Raw genomic sequence first — 17902 nt, forward strand, 5'->3', positions numbered from 1 at the left:
CCTTTTGCCCCCAGATGGTTGAATCTGGGAAAACGACTTTAACAAGTCAAATTGCGCAGCTCCCTGACACGCCTACCAATTTTCATCGCCCTAGCACGTCCAGAAGCACCGAACTCGCCAAATCACTGAACCCCTCCCCCCAACTCCCCGAAAGAGAGCGAATCCAGTACGATTCTGTCAATCACGTATCAAGGACATTTGTTTATTCTATCCACCAAGCTTCATCCCGATTCCTACACTCCAAGTGTTTTTCCAAGATTTCCCCCTCCAAATCCCCACAATGTCAAAAGATCTGGTCGGGATTTGAAATAAGAGCACTGAGACATGAATTCCTTCTAAAAATCAAATTTCATTACGATCCGATCATCTATTCGTAAGATAAGAAATACTCCAATTTTCATGTTTTCCAAGAATTCCGGTTCCCCCCTCCAACTCCCCCGAATGTCACAGGATCTGGTCGGAATTTGAAATTAGAACTTTAAAGCACAAGATCCTTCTAAATATCAAATTTCATTAAGATATGGTCACCCTTTCATAAGTTACAAATAGCTCAATTTTCAAAATTACCCCCCCCCCCCAATTCCACCAAAGAGAGCAGATCCGGTCCAGTTATGTCAGTCACGTATCTTAGACAGGTTTCTACTCTTCCCATCCAGTTTCATCCTGATCTCACCGCTTTAAGTATTTTCTAAGATTTCCGGTCCCCCAACTGCCCCCCTCCCCAATTACGCTTGATCCGGTTGTGATTTAAAACAAGATATCGGAGTTACGAGGTCCTTCTAAATATGAAGTTTCATGAAGATCCGATCACTCCTTCGTAAGTTAAAAATACGTCATTTTCTTATTTTTCAGAATTACCCCCCCCCCCCGCAATTGTGCGGATCCGTTCTAATTATGTAAATCACGTATGCAAGACTTCTGCTTATTTTTCCAACCAAGTTTCATCCCAATCCCTCCAATCTAAGCGTTTCCCATCATTTTAGGTCTCCCCACCCCAAACTTCCCCCAATGTCACCAGATCCGGTCAGGATTTAAAATAAGAGCTTTGAGACACGATATCCTTCTAAAAATCAAATTTCATGGAGATCCAATCACCCGTTCGTAAGTTAAAAATACCTCATTTTTTCTAATTATTCAGAATTAACCCCCCCCCCCAACTACCCCAAAGAGAGCGGATCCATTCTGGTTATGTCAATCATCTATCTAGGACTTGTGTTTATTTTTCCCACCATGTTTCATCCCGATCCCTCCACTATAAGTGTTTTCCAAGTTTTAGGTTTCCCCCTCCCAACTCCCCCCCCAATGTCACCAGATCGGGTCGGGTTTAAAATAAGAGCTCTGCTCCACGATATCCTTCTAAATATCAAATTTCATTGAGATCCGATCACCCGTTCGTAAGTTGAAAAATACCTCATTTTATTTTTTCAGAAATACCCCCCCCCCCCAACTACCCAAAAGAGAGCGGATCCGTTCCGTTTATGTCAATCATCTATCTAGGACTTGTGTTTATTTTTCCCACTATGTTTCATCCCGATCCCTCCACTCTAAGTTTTTTTCCAAGTTTTAGGTTACCCCCTTCCAACTCCCCGCCCCCATCACCAGATCCGGTCGGGATTTAAAATAAGGGCTCTAAGACACGATATCCTTCTAAACATCAAATTTCATTGAGATCCGATCACCCGTTCGTAAGTTGAAAATACCTCATTTTTCTAATTTTTAAGAATTACCCCCCCCCCCCTCCAACTACCCCAAAGAGAGCAAATCAGTTCCGATTATGTCAATCATGTATCTGGGACTTGCGCTTATTTTTCCCATCAAGTTTCATCCCGATCCCTCTACTCTAAGTGTTTTCCAAGATTTTAGGTTTCCCCCCTCCAACTCCCCACAGTGTCATCAGACCCAGTCGGGATTTAAAATAAGAGCTCTGAGACACAATATCATTCCAAACATCAAATTTCATTAAGATCCAATCACCCGCTCATAAGTTAAAAATACTTCATTTTTTCTATTTTTTCCGAATTAACCGGCTCCTACTCCCCCCCCCCCCTCCAGATGGTCAAATCGGGAAAACAACTATTTTTAATTTAATCTGGTCCGGTCCCTGATACGCTTGCCAAATTTCATCGTCCTAGCTTACCTGGAAGTGCCTAAAGTAGCAAAACCGGGACTTTAGGTTTTCCCCCTCCAACTCCCCCCAATGTGATCAGATCCGGTCGGGATTTAAAATAAGAGCTTTGAGACACAATTTCATTCCAAACATCAAATTTCATTAAGGTCCAATCACCCGCTGATAAGTTAAAAATACTTCATTTTTTCTATTTTTGCGAATTAACCGGGCCCCCACTCCTCCCCAGATGGTCAAATCGGGAAAACGACTATTTCTAATTTAATCTGGTCCGGTCCCTCATACGCCTGCCAAATTTCCTCGTCCTAGCTTACCTGGAAGTGCCTAAAGTAGCAAAACCGGGACCGACAGACAGACAGACCGACAGACAGACCGACAGAATTGGCGACTGCTATATTTCACTTGGTTAATACCAAGTGCCATAAAAAAATATTGGTCTATTAGTCTCATCCCGTATAAAAACCTCCTCCCATTCAATCCCCCCCCCCGCACGGCCCAGTCCAGTGTATATTTGTCAGTCACTAAGTAATGGTGAGAACTTGTATTATTCATAATTGCGAAAACAGAAAGAGATGTGTTCCGTTTCTGCAAGATTGTGACTCTATTTTCCCCGAGCATTACAGAAATTCTTGTTGGGAACCTGGACTAATCCATCGAATTTGGCTTGAGGGCAAAGACCTGAACTGGGAAGGTGGCTGCGAGGACTTCCCCTTGAAAAATTTAAACGATATTTTTTGCACACACGTGCATATTACCAAGTGAAATTTAAGAATCGTGAAATGAATAGAAATCCCTATCAAGGAAAATAAACCAGCAAGTAATTATTTTAGTTTTAGTAGTTTAACTATTTGATTATTTCCTTTTTTGAACAAGAGGCAAATTTTTTAAAAATTAGTATTTTATTATCTCCTTAATGAGCTCATCAGTACTGCACACAATAAGAATCAAACCAATGTCAATAAACACATGTGAAAAAAGAAAGTGGCCAAATTTAATTTTCCTGCGATTCTGCATTTACACCGACCACATAATTTGCCTCAGAGAATAAATGGACAAAACTATAGAAATGAAATATCGAAGTGAAATATCTAATACATATAATAATAGAACTGAAATATCTAACATATGCGAAGTGCCAAGTTTCCTAATAAAATGTCATCACATTATGGCGTTATTAAAAAAAAAACTTGCCTTTACCGTGATTATCTTTATAAATTCATTCTCTGTTTGTCCTTCCATTCTTAATCCAATGTTGTCTTTACCTTTTACATTATTACTGCCATACCAATTATTTACCTCTGCCACACACGTGCATACCCATGAAAAAAGCTAATGCTGCTTATGTTTATACTTGTTTACACGTTCTCCTGAGCAGTTGCGTCTTGGTCTGGTTTTGTCTAATGGTTCAGATAGTCTATCTGAACCATTAGATCTTTTTTTATATTTTTATATTGTATCTATCTGAGATAGATAACGATTTTACTGTTTAAATTTATCTACAGTGCCCAAGACATTCCAATTCCCTTTAAATCCTTTCTTACAATCTCTTTCCCCTCCTCTCGGGAATGACCTGCTTTTCATTTGTTCCTAGGCGGAAGGTCAAAAAGGACTATATCAACCCTTCTCTCACTGTAGCCCCTAGAAAGTGGAATAGAACCGTGTTTTTTGTATTGACTGATTTTGAAATACGACCAGTCAAATAGGTACCCAAAACTATCCATAAACAATCGTTTTATAGTCTAGAGTGAACAAAACAAAATGAAGTGAAAGTTGCTTTGTGAAAGAGAATAAAAAAGTTGTCTTTCTTTTCACCGAGCAAAGTTCTATCTCCTGGTACTACTCATAATACCAAGAACAAAGAGCTCCATTGTCCTTTACTATAGGATGGGCCGTTATAAGGAAGATTACGGCAGAATGTGCGTGATAACAAAAGAAACTCTTAAGGTGTGTAAGTAAATAATGGTTAAACAATAATTTAGACAAAACCAGAATACTGAGCGAAAGTAAGTATCCACGAAATTGAGCTGTTACATATTGGGATTAAGTATGAACCGCTATACTGATTCACTAATAAAAATTTCTAGCTTACGTAACTGAACCACGGAAGATTGAGGACGAATATCATATCCGATTGGGCCCCAAGAGGCCATTCAACACCCCGCTCTTTACGCTAAAGTTTGACTCTTTCTATCAATTCTACTTTATTAAACAAAAGAAAACTTTAGCGTAAAGAGCGGGCGTTGAGAAGGGAGCAGCCCCTTTCATACACGGAGTAATTTCTGTTCGTTTTGAGTTTTAATGTCACTCCTTACTTTCAGTTAAAAAAAACTAGATCTTATAATTTTATTTCTGAACGTTTTTGAATTAATGCATGTTTGATTTTGGCTCTCCGCATATAAATTATTAAAATGAAATTTACATATTAATTCTTTTTTTTGTCTAAACGTCTTTCTCTTAGTTTTGATCAGACGATTTTGAGAAAAAGGGGTGGGGGAGGAGGCCTAGTTTCCCTCCAATTTTTGGTTACTTGAAAAGGTAACTAGAACTTTTAATTTTTAGCGAACATTTCTATTAGTAAAAAATATACGTAACTTAACAATTAACTTACGTAACGAACTTTTATATTCTTATATTTTTATTATATATATAAGGGGATTTGTCCACTCGTTAATACCTCACTCTTTACACTAAAGCTTAAATTTTGTCCCAACCCTTTAAGAATGACCCCTGAATCAGAAAGGCCTTAAAGTAAATAGTTGAAATTACTAAAAATACTTTAGCGCAAAGAGTGATGTATTTAGGAGGAGCTGAACCCCTCATATGCGCAATAGTCTCTGTTTGTTTTAAGTTTTAATGTTGTTCCTTACTTTCAGTTGAGAAACTTGTTCATATTTATTTTTTCATTGTTTCTTTATGTTATAATAATGCTAGAAAATCCTGCGCCCCCCTCATTGAATTTCTCTTCCCCCATGACATATTCCTCCAAGGAAAGATCCTCTCACATAGTCCCCTCCCCTCAACCCCCACCCCAAGCCAAAATGATCCCCCTGAAAAACGTCTGTACACCTCCAAATAACCATTACTTTATGTAAACACTGGTCAAAGTTTGTAACTTGCAGCCCCTCCCCCGGACACTGTGGGGGGTTGCAAGTCATCCCAAAGACATAGTTATTGTGGTGTTCGACTATGCTGAACAAAACGACTTTCTCTAAATTTTGATCCGTTGACTTTGGGGGAAAATGAGCGTGGGAGGGGGTTTAGGTGCCCTCCAATTTTTTTCGTCACTTAAAAAGGGCACTAGAACTTTTCATTTCCGTTAGAATGAGCCCTCTCGCGACATCATAGGACCACTCGGTCGATACGATGACCCATGGGGAAAAAAAGCAAATAAGCACGCACCCGTAATGTCTTTTGGGAAAAAATACGAAGTTCCACATTTTTTGTAAATAGGAGCTTGAAACTTTTACAGCAGGGTTCTCTGATACGCTGAATGCGATGGTGTGATTTTCGTTAAGATTCTATGACCTTTCGGGGGTGTTTTTCCCCCTATTTTCCAAAATAAAGCAAATTTTCTTCAGCTAGTAACTTTTGATGACAAAGACTAAATTTGATGAAACTTATATATTTAAAATCAGCATAAAACTCCGATTCTTTTTATGTATGGGTCGCTCCTTACTACAGTTCGTTACCACGAACTGTTTGATAGATTATTAACATGCATTTGATTCAGCTGATCGAAAGGCTCAGTTGAATGTCACTAAACCTAGAAAAAGACAGGGAATCGAATGGTTAATAGATCGTTACAAACTTTGCGTTCTTGAGCCACAAATTGTCTTATAAAAATACGTTCTTGCATGCAGCTAAGTAAAAACACGAACGAGTTCTCTCGAATTAAATTATAGAGTGACATTGAAACTGCAATAAAACTAAACTATTATGTATTTGAGGTAGTCTTCCTCCCCTTCCTTCCACATTCCCGGCTCTGTTCCCAAGTTTTACTAATGCTTTGCTGAAAGTATTTTTGAGTGAAAAGCAATAAATTTTTTCTTTCTTGTAAGTTCAAACTTCGTTCTTTCCCTCTGCAAGAAAAAGTTACGTTTTTCCTTCACTTCGGTTTTATACTTTACTTTTACTTATTTGGTTTCTCTTGGCATATAAAAATTTACTTAGTTTCATAAAAATGAAAATGAATAAACGACATTTTATTCATTATGTAGTTCTTTTTCCAAAGTGCGGTGCTTTTCTTTTTTTTCCAAAACGCGTTGATCTTAGCTTCACTTACTAAGGGGGTGGGAGAAGCAGCAGTCAAGAAGGGGGATAATAAACCCCTGTTAAGGACGCTCAACCATGGAGATAACAATGGTAATCTTATTATGCTTCCTAGCCTCTCCGTTCTAGAAATGGCATCAGAAGGGTCACATGACAGTATGACTTTTTTACGAAGGAGTTATAAAGACGAATGTATAAGAGACAGTAGCTTTTAATTAAGGCATTAATTAATTAAGCCATTAAGCCATTAACATCCTTCTGCAATCTTGCAGTAGCCTGCTATTCGTAGTAGAAAAATAAGCCATTAAGCTATTTAATTAAGCCATTAATTAATTAAGCCATTAAGCCATTAACATCCCTCTGCAATCTTGCAGTAGCCTGCTATTCGTAGTAGAAAAATAAGCCATTAAGCCATTTAATTAAGCCATTAATTAATTAAGCCATTAAGCCATTAACATCCCTCTGCAATCTTGCAGTAGCCTGCTATTCGTAGTAGAAAAATAAGCCATTAAGCCATTTCCCTCTGCAATCTTGCAGTAGCCTGCTATTCGTAGTAGAAAAATAAGCCATTAAGCCATTTAATTAAGCCATTAATTAATTAAGCCATTAAGCCATTAACATCCCTCTGCAATCTTGCAGTAGCCTGCTATTCGTAGTAGAAAAATAAGCCATTAAGCCATTTAGCTCTGCAATCTTGCAGTAGCCTGCTATTCGTAGTAGAAAAATTCAAACTTAAACGAACTATATAATGCTAACAATTATTGCAAAATATATATATTTTTTTAACTTACGGTTTATTACCAAGATTTGTTGGCCTGTCACTTTTGATACCCTGCTTCTTACCCAGCTATGGTCAAGGCTTTTGACGCTCAAGAGTCTTTAGTTTCAAATTGATGCTACCAAGTTACAGCGAATAATGTTTTTTCAAGACTGGACGGGGGGGAATAAAGTCTTCTGTTAAAGGTTTTACTCAAAGAAAAATGTATCGTGTATCTTACTTTTTGTAGGAGGTAAGATACTTCTAAGCTCATACCTCCTGTAAATTTTAGACTACAAAAACTTCCGTTACTTATAATTTTTGTTTTTTGGCATTTGACCCTCTTTGGGCAAAACTGACGATTATTGGCACACACTGGCAGAAAAACACCACCTTGCTACAGTACAATTTATTTTGTTACTTAAAATGGGCCCTAAGCAAGGCGAGTTTCTTTCAAATGAGGCTTATCCCGATATTCTACAATTACTGGCTCGATTTGATCCTCCAAGAAAAAAAAGAGAAGAAAAAGACAGATAAACGTCAGTGCTTCCCATGTAAAAAGTGATTCCCTTTTTTGTCGAGGTGGGGGAGATCTTCTGTAGAGAGTTTTCAACAATGCTAGTTCCAATGATACATCCTTCATTTGGATTCAAAGCTGTTTTCAGGCATTTCAGCCTCTATTCGAAATAAAAAAAAATAAAAAAAAAACAAGTTTTTTCAACTGAAAGTAAGGAGCGACATTAAAACTTAAAACGAACAGAAATTACTTCGTATATGAAAGGGGTTGCTTCCTCATCAACGCCCCACTCTTTGCGCTAAAGTTTGACTCTTTCTCTCAGCTCTTCTTTTTAAAACAGTAAAAAACTTTAGCGTAAAGAGCGGGGCGTTGATGAGGAAGCAGCCCCTTTCATATACGAAGTAATTTCTGTTCGTTTTAAGTTTTAATATCTCTCCTTACTTTCAGTTGAAAAAACTTCTTTTTTTTAATTTAATTTCTGAACGTTTTTGAATCAATACATGTTTTGATTTTGGCTCTCCGCAGAGGAATTTGAATTTTTTTTTTTTTGGCTAAATGGCTTTCTCATAATTTTGATCGAATGATTTTGAGGAAAAAGAGCGGGGAGGAAGCCTAGTTGCCCTCCAATTTTTTGGTTAATTAAAAAGGCAACTAGAACTTTTAATTTTTTTACGAATCTTTTTATTAGTAAAAGATATACGTAACTTATAAATTAGCTTACGTAAAGAATTTTTTATTCTCATGTTTTTATTACACATATGAGAGGGTTCGCCCCCTCGTCAGTACCTCTCTCTTTACACCAAATCTTAAATTTTTTCCCAATTCATTAAGAATGACCCCTGAATCACAAAAGCCGTAGAATAAATAGTTGACATAAGTAAAAATACTTTAGCGTAAAGAGCGAGGTATTAGGAGGAGGTGAGCCCCACATATGGGTAATAATTTCTGTTCGTTTTAAGTTTTAATGATGCTCCTTACTTCCAGCTGAAAAAAACAAAACTTTTTCATATTTATTTTTTCATTATTTTTTTTAAATAATGCTAGTAAATCCTGCGCTCCCTTCATGGAAATTTTCTTCCCCCATGACAAATTCCTCGATGGAAAGTTCCCCCAGTATATCCCCCTCTTCTCAACCCCTCCCCCAACCAAAAAATCCTCCTGAAAACGCCTGTATACTTCCCAATAACCATTACTATATGTAAGGACTGGTCAAAGTTTGTAACTTGTAGCCACTCCCACGGGGACTGTGCAGGAGTAAGTCGTCTCCAAATACATAGTTACACGGTTTTTCGACTACGCTGAATAAAATGGCTATCTCAGAATTTTGATCCGTTGACTTTGGGAAAATAATTAGCGTGGGAGGGGGCCTAGGTGCCCTCCAATTTTTTTGGTCACTTAAAATGGGCACTAGAACTTTCCATTTACGTTAGAATGAGCCTTCTCGGAACCTTCTAGGACAACTGGGTCGATACGATCACCCCTGGAAAAAACAAACAAAAAACAAACAAACAAATAAACACGCATCCGTGATCTGCCTTTTGGCAAAAAATACAAAATTCCACATTTTTGTAGATAGGAGCTTGAAACTTCTACAGTAGGGTTCTTTGATAGGCTGAATCTGATGGTGTAATTAAGATTCTATGACTTTTAAGGAGGTGTTTCCCCCTATTTTCTAAAATAACGCAAATTTTCTCAGGCTCGTAACTTTTGATGCGTAAGACTAAACTTGATGAAACTTATATATTTAAAATCAGGATTAAGATGCAATTCTTTTGATGTAGCTACTGGTATCAAAATTCCATTTTTTAGAGTTTTGGTTTTTATTGAGGCGGGTCGCTCCTTACTACAAATCGTTACCACGAACTGTTTGATTCTTAATTTTTGGTTTGCATAGTAAACTTTTACAATTAAGATTAATACAAGTAATTGTTACCATTTCTTACCATTTTTTTTTACAGGGCTAAACAAAAAATACTTTTTCTTCGGTGAAAATTTTTCACAAAAAATTATTTCTGAAAATGCTGGGGGGACTTAGAGGGTGGGACACAGCCTTTTGCGGTCCTAATTGGCGCCACTGGTGTGAATATACCATTTTATCTAAGAGGTATTTGAGAGGTAATTTCATACTGAGGTGATATAAACACTAGCAATAAACAATTATTGATTATCGTCTAGCATAATGTAAACATGCAGTCAGTACTGCTGACGACAGCAATGCCACTGACCTACAAAAAGGATTGATGATCCACTTTTAGACCAGTTCTTTTCGCAAGAGATTTTCTAACATTTAGCGTTTAATAACATTCACTTCTTCGGCTTGACAGTGTAAACATTATGGTTTATCGGATAGGAATTCTTGTTTCTTTATTATCAGTAAGAATTTTAGTTGCCTTCTTGTAATTAATTTGCATATACTTAGTATAAAGATAAAGTCTATCACACAAAGGGCGTCCTGAGACATTTTTCCTGGTTAAAGGGGGCATGGCAAGCAAAAAAATGTCCGTCTTGTGAACGCCATGAAAAACAATGAATTTGCAGAACAGCGCCTCTCCCTCCAGAAGGAGATGTGCTAACACAGAGAGAGGTACTTCAGATTGATATTATGCTCTTTTTTATTGCTAAAGTTACGTTATTACGATTCATCAATTCTATAAAGCCCTAGGCTATATACGAAACTAATACAAGTCCAAAATAGTGCGATTTGATTCCTTGTTTTTTGCTCCTTTTCAACATAATAGTTGTTACTCTTACAATACACCTCACCCCCTGAACAGACGGACGCATTTAGCCCTACTAATGTATTTGTTGTTCTTTCCATTCATTAAATAAATAAAAAAAATTTAAGTGAAAGTAAGGAGCTTCATTCAAACTCAAAACAAACAGAAATAAGTCTATATATGAAGCGTTTTCTCCTCCTCATTACCTTGCTCTTTACGCTAAAGCTGTTAGCACTTTTAAAAAATCTTTTTGTTCTAATTAAACGGCTCCTGTGTTTCAGTAGTTCTTAAAAAATGGGACAAACAGCCAAACTTTAACGTAAAGAGCGAGGTATTGAGGAGGAGGCAATCTTTCATATACGGAATAATTTCTGTTCGTTATGAGTTTTAATGTTCCTCTTTACTTTCAGTTAAAAAAGCTTGTTTTTTTTTATTCAATTTCTGATCGTATTTTGAATAACTCTGGTAAATCTGGCTCACCCTCCAAGAAATATATACCCCTTATGGGAAACTCCTCCATGGAAATTTCATCCAGCGTAAAGTGCACCCCAGTCAAATTCCCTCCAGAGAGTTTCATCATCGCTGAAGATACCCCCCCTGTAAAATTTCTTGTGGACAATTCAGCCTGAAACATTCTCCTCAGCATACTTTCATTTTAAAAATACTAATTTTAATCGGTTTCTCAATCACTTTGGAAATGCCACCTTCTGTGGAATTTTTTCCGGAAATCAAAACACACAAAAAATAGCCCCGGAACATCTCCACATGCAAAATTGAGTTGGCAAAGAGAATGTAAGACAAATAAAAATAATTCCATATAGAATTTCTGTCAAATCCCCTAAAAGATTAATTTTCCCTGGAAAAATCCCCCCCGGGAAGTTCCCTCTCCAAAGAAGATTCTTCCTATGGAAATCCAACACAAGCACAAAATCACCCTCCCCCTAGAAATGTCTGTATACCTCCTAATAACAAATACTATATGTAAATAATGGGCAAATTCATAACTTATACGCCTTTCCCCATAGACTGTGGGGGACCATATTACCCGGGGTGCTGATTCTCTTGATGTATCAAAATTACAGAGTTGTGGTTACTTTAGAGTTTTTTTGTGTTTTTTTTTAGAGTTTTGGTTACTATTGAGCAGAGTCACTCCTTACTTATACTTCGTTCCTAAGGGCTGTTTGATTGATCTGTTGCAAAATCACTTACGCTTTGTAGACCATAGGCGTAGGTAAGGGAGGGGGCGGAGAGTTCCCCCTTGAACTTCAAATTAACAATATATATTAACGACAACTTTTCGTATGTTGGAATTTTTCTGTTGGATGTTCACTGGTAGATGGTTGAAAAAGCTGGAAATAAACAGATATTTCCAAATAGCGTTTCCCGTATCAATATTTACGATCCGATACTCAATATTGATTTTTCGTCTGATATATAGATACATAAATTTTGATGTTAAATATTACCCAACTTATAAACCTTTGAATTGAATCCGAAGCTGAATTCGAAGAACACGAAGCTATTATCTAACCGTAATGTGATTTGTGTCAAAGTGTTTTTATGGTGTTTATGTTTTCTGGAAATTGGAAATAGAATAGTGGGTTTATTATATCATAGCATTGAAAGAGGATAATAATAGTATAGTAATCCAAGAAGATTAATGCCCAAGCTAATTGATGAATTGGGGTTTTTGGTGATTATTGATAAATAGATTTCAAAAAGCATTTCTTTCTTCAAAATATCTCAAAAACAAGGTTGCCTCTATTCTAGTGCGAAATTTTATTTTGTTTCGTTTAGAAAATGACTCTTGAAGGCCTTGGACAGCACTTGTATTGGGTCCTATTATCAAACAGTTCGTGGTAACGAACTGTAAGTAAGGAGTGACGGAGCTCAATAGTAGCCAAAACTCTAAAAAATGGAATTTTGACATCAGTAGATACATCAAAAGAATCGACTTATTATGCTGATTTCAAATATATGAGATTCATCCAGTTTAATGTTACTCATTAAAGTTACGAGCCCGAGAAAATTTGCCAGATTTTCAAAAAAGGGGGAAAATACCCTTTAAAAGTCAAAGAATATTAATGAAAATCACACCACCAGATTCAGGATATAAGAGAACCCTACTTTGGAAGTTTCAAACTCCTATATACAAAAAAGGGGCATTTTCATCTTTTGCCACAAGAAAGATTACAGATGCGTTTTTATTTGTTTTGTTTTTTCCCCGAAGTGATCGTATCAAAATAGTAGTTCTGGAAGATCGGGAGAGAGCCCATTCGAACGGAAATTAAAGTTATGGTGTCCTTAATAAGTGACCAAAAAGATTGGAGGGCAACTAGCCCCCCTCCCACTTCCTTTTTCCCAAAGTTGTCCGATAAAATTTTTTAGACAGTCATTTTGTTCAGCATAGTAAAAACATCCAGCAACTATGTCTTTAAAAGTAAAATGACCCCCCCCATAGCCCGTGGGGAGAGGCCTGTAAGTTATGAACTTTCCCCACTGTTTACGTATAGTATTTACAATTGAGAAGTATACAGACATTTTTTTTGGGGGGGGGGAGGATGTTGTACTCGGAAGAATTTTCATAAAGAGAAATTTCAATAGGGAGAGAAATTTTCAAGGGTGAACTTTCAAGGGAAATTTTAGACTGGGGGGATTTGACAAAATTCCTATACGAAATTGTTTTTATTTGTCTTACTTTGTCTTTGTCAACTCATTTTTGCATGTGGAGATGTTCTGGGGGGAACTATCAAAAAGACTATTTTCACCAGTTTGGATTTCCAGGAAAAAACTTCCATGGAAGGAGGGCTTTCCATGGTTATTCGGAAAACAATTAGATTTTAAAGTCTTTTTCAAATAAAAGTATGCTAAGGAGAATTCTTCAGACTGAATCGTCCGTAAAGAAATTTTATGGCGGGTGGGATTGTCAGCGAGGATGAAATTGCCTGGAGGGAAAATTACAGGAGAATTGCCCGGAGGGAGCTTTTAGGGGGGAGGAGTATTTTACGTGTGAGTAATTTTCCACGGAGGAGTTTCCCGTCAGGGGAGGGAGTTCTTCATGGAGTGTCAGCTAGCTAAATTTTTTCCAACTGAAAGTAAGGAGCAACATTAAAACTTAAAACAAACAGAAATTATTCCGTATAAGAGAGAAATTGCCTTCTCTTTAATGACTCGCTTTTTACGTTGAAGTTTGACTTTTTGTCCCCAATTCTTTGAGAACGAGTCCTGAAACACAAGGGCCGTTTAATTAGAATAATAAGTTTTTTTAAAGCTATAAAAATTTAGCGTAAAGAGCGAGGTATCAAGGAGGGGGCTATCCCCTTCATATGCGGAGTAATTCCTGTTCATATTGAGTTTTAATGTTGCTCCTTACTTTCAGTTTAAAAAACTTGTTTTTTCTAATTTTAAACAGCAACGGTTATCGAGTTGCTGCTGTTTTAGTCTTGCAGTGCCCAAAGTTTGGTTTAAATGATTATTCAGTTGCTCCTTACTTTCATTTTGAAAAACTTGTTTTTTTATCTAACTTTAAACAGCAACAGTTATCGAGTTATCGAGTTCCTGTTGTTTTAGTCCTGCAGTGTCCAAAGTTTGGTTTAGATGATTATTCAAAATTCATTTTATCCTTCATTCAGGTATGGCTTCAAATATCACCGGTTGTTTCTCATGGTCGGCTAATGGACCCTCCTGCAAGAAATTCTATGTGGCGATTTGGTTTCCCAAGTCCTGTGGATTACAACGACAATGAATTATATTGTGGAGGTCGGGGCGTTCAGTTTGGTGTAAATGACGGAAAATGTGGAGTTTGTGGCAATGATTATCGTGACAAAGTACCAAGACCCCATGAAATGAACGGCCTTTACTATTCTGGATTAAATACGAGGCGCTATGCCCCAGGACAGGTACGTGGATTCATATAAGGGGTGTTTTAGACCCCTCTTACGAAACAATTAGGTATTATTATCTTTTTAAACTGTCAAATGCTGTAGAAAAAAGAAAGGGCAATTTAAAGAGGAAAGATAGACAAATCTAGAAGAAACTGAACTTGTTTAAGCGTCCCTCGGACATAGCACATGTTTGTTTCTGTAAGGGGTGGTGGGGGTGTTGTGACAGACCTCTTCTCCGTTAAAAACTGCTTTTGGGCTTTAAAGGTCAATTGACCTTTACTTTAAATTTTCCATTTCTTTTACCTTACTAAATAGCTCCTGTAAACATGCATCAAACTTAGATCTTTGAACAAGGGCGTATCCAAGATTTTTGTTCGGAGGGGGGGGGGGAATTTTCTTCGGGGATGTAGAGTGTTCGCGAAAAAAACGTTACAAAACGCATCAAACATTGGTTTATATATATTTTTGTTGCGTTTTTATTAGTTGTACAAAAATTTCGGGGAATTTCGAATCCAGATGCTCCCCCCGTCCCCGGGATACGACCATGTCTTGGAGAAGTGAATTTTCTGCCACACATGGCATACCCGCCGCATCACACCTCTTCCCGCCATGCTTGGCTTATTTCCGTTAGATTGTGCCTCTTCACCCCACCTTTGGCATGTTTCCGTCCACCCGTTATACATGATTTTTAAAAGTGGGTATTCATGCAAAAAAAAGCATAAATTTGACGACTGTTTCCATACATTTAATCTATGTTGTTTATTCTCTTTTGAAGAGAGAGAGAGAGAGAGAGAGAGAGAGAGAGAGAGAGAGAGAGAGAGAGAGAGAGGAGAGAGAGAGAGGAGAGAGAGAGAGAGAGAGAGAGAGAGAGAGAGAGAGAGAGAGAGAGAGAGAGAAGAGAGAGAGAGAGAGAGAGGAGAGAGAAGAGAGAGAGAGACCAAAGCGAGAGGCAAACAGAGAAAAAAGAGTAGCAATTAATTCATAAAGAGATGCAAAACAAATATTAGCTTTGAAATACTAGCACGCAAAAAAACTGGTAATATTTTCAGAAAAACAACATTTTCAACACGACATTGACTTTTCAGCGTGTAAAACTTGTTTTTAAAAGTTCAATGTCTTTAGATGAGATACCCCACCCTTTTATTTGATTCAGTTTTTGATAATAAGGTTTTGTAACTGACCATTAATGCGGTAGTCATATCTATTGGTCAAGGAAAAAGAAAAACAAAACAAGATCCATCAGAAAAATGTTGCAACATTTTTCATAATTGTAATCAATTAGTGTTGATTACAACACTAATTTTATTCAAAAGATTTCCACTGACACGTTTCCTTGTATTCACTTAAATAACTAAATTTATGACTAATTATAACTAAATTCATAATTAATAGCTAAATTTATAAATAACACATAAATTAACTCTAGCTTTGAGCTATAGTCGTCCCCATTCCAAAAATACTCCTTAATCTTCACTCTAATAGGTCAATTATAGAATTACGCCCGAAAGTTCAACCTAGCCATACTTATCAAATTAAGCTAGGAAAGAACTGTTGAGCCGTTAGTCATGCGCAGTCTGGATTGATTTTCCATAGATATCATGAATATTACATACATTCCATTTTTTCTACTTGCCCAGAATCATTTTCCTACCTTTTTTCAAAACTATGCGTAATAACTTTTCATAGCCTACCAAGCTTTAACTATAAATATTGCTTATTTTGAATCAGCACAAAATTTAGACTCTTTTAATAAATCGGTTGCGAAACTTGTAAACAGGCCGGAGAAAAAAAAAAGAAAAACTTCGGTCTCGACGCAATTAATAAAAAAAAACTTCTTATGAATGTATAGAGCGAAGCTGAAACTTAAAAGGAGGAAACAATTGCTTCAGAGATTATTCAAAATGTATCTACAAAACTAGCTGAACTGACTTATGGTATTTTCCTGTATCTATAGAATTATAAAATTAGCGCTTTACTGTAAACACAAAACCGACACAAAAAGCAGGATATTTTCTTAGGAGCAGAAAAATCCGTAAGGAGCCTCTAGAATATAAAATATTAATTTAAAAGGCCTTCAACAATTTTTCCCTAGCATGGTATCAATACTATTAGTATAGAAAAATCTTTACAAACTCAGTTTTTAGTAAAAGTTTTCAGTGCAGTGCCACTTTTTTTTAAATAAATCTTGCAAAACTTCTTTGGACATTTTCATTTGAACAAAATTCAAAAAAATATTTCACCACCTGTTAACCGAAAAATTCGTCTCACTAAGTAGGTTTTGATACCTAAGCGTTATAGCAACCGCCCTTTGTTCTTGATCTGTAATGGAACCGATTTTATGTGTCCACTCGGAGATAATCACCTTAGCCTGATCGAGATAAAGTACTATGCAGGTATATTTTAATTAAATATTTAGTATATAGAGATGGTTAGGTATTTAATATAATGCGTTCTGGGTGGCCTGCTTTCAACAATTCTATGTTGTATTTTCCATATATATATTTTTTAAGTACTATATGTTCATCATATTTTGGTATATTTCATTAAGGTTAACCTAACTTCACTTCTTTGGTGTGATCACTATAACACGTAAGCACCCAATTTTTTCAAAGCCCGTTTTCAAATTATCGGTTACTATGGGTTGTGACTCACCCCTTTACTAGGTTGCAGCTATTGCTGCAGTCATGATATTTTGTACGGATTTCCTTTCAATATTGATATTTCTTATTTCAGACAGTTAACATCAATATCGATCTCACAGCTAACCACTGGGGTTATTTCGAGCTAAAACTCTGTCCCTCAAATTATGATTCAAACAAGGAAATGCAAGCCTGCTTCGACAAATATCCTTTGAGGATCGCTGGAACAAATACGACAAGATACGAAATAAGTAAAGATACCCTAAGAAAGGTACCTTTAAATACAGGATTCAGTTACCCTCCAAAAGTGACCTGTTCTCATTGCATATTCAATGGACTTACTATACAGGTAATATATGTCGCCTTCTTGTTCCTCATTAGCAGAGCACATTGTCCTATAGTCAAGGCCGCATCAGGGTGAGGTCAAGGGGGTTGACCCCCCCCCCCCGAAACGTTTGTCTCACTCGTAAAAAAGTAACAAAATGAATATACACAAATTTTTAATTCATCTTTTCATTTTTGTAAATTCCCCGAAAAAATTCTTTTGTAAACTTTCTCCCCTCCCCCCAAAAAATCCTGGATACGGCCCTACCCACAGTCACAGATTTATAGATCAGTATGTACATGCCACAGCATACGAATTATTCTGACGTGTATTGTCCTATGGAACCACTTTATATAGATATCAAATTTATCTAGTGTACGGAACACAGGAAAGGCTATGGAGAACAAGGTTTAAAAAAGGAAGACAAAACCTCATAGATTTAGAGTACGCAGGTAATGTTCGTATCTAGGTAAAAATACTGGCAAAATGAATAAATTTTAATAGGTTTCGAGACCCCAAAGTAAGATAACAGGTTCAAGTTGCATGAATTAAGAATGGAGCATGGTCAACGTGGTACCCAAATTTCATCTAAGTAACATCCAAGTATCACTACTTCAGACTAGTGCGCTTACACACTGTCGAATTATAAGGCCCCAGGTGTGTGGTAAT

At 36.8% G+C, this 17902-nt stretch overlaps 1 protein-coding gene across 1 annotated transcript in view; it reads left to right on the forward strand.

Moving 5' to 3' along the window:
- The first annotated feature begins 9899 nt into the window (after positions 1 to 9899).
- The window catches only part of LOC136025946 (uncharacterized), a 15809-nt gene continuing 7806 nt past the window's right edge, over positions 9900 to 17902 (forward strand). The window contains exons 1-2 of the mRNA XM_065702043.1: positions 9900 to 10041; positions 14018 to 14288. Of these exons, the coding sequence (XP_065558115.1) occupies positions 10003 to 10041; positions 14018 to 14288 (310 nt within the window). The 5' untranslated portion in view covers positions 9900 to 10002. The remainder of the gene's footprint in view (positions 10042 to 14017; positions 14289 to 17902) is intronic.

The sequence above is a fragment of the Artemia franciscana genome, chromosome 4 (genome assembly GCF_032884065.1).
Source record: "Artemia franciscana chromosome 4, ASM3288406v1, whole genome shotgun sequence".
Lineage (NCBI taxonomy): Eukaryota > Metazoa > Arthropoda > Branchiopoda > Anostraca > Artemiidae > Artemia > Artemia franciscana.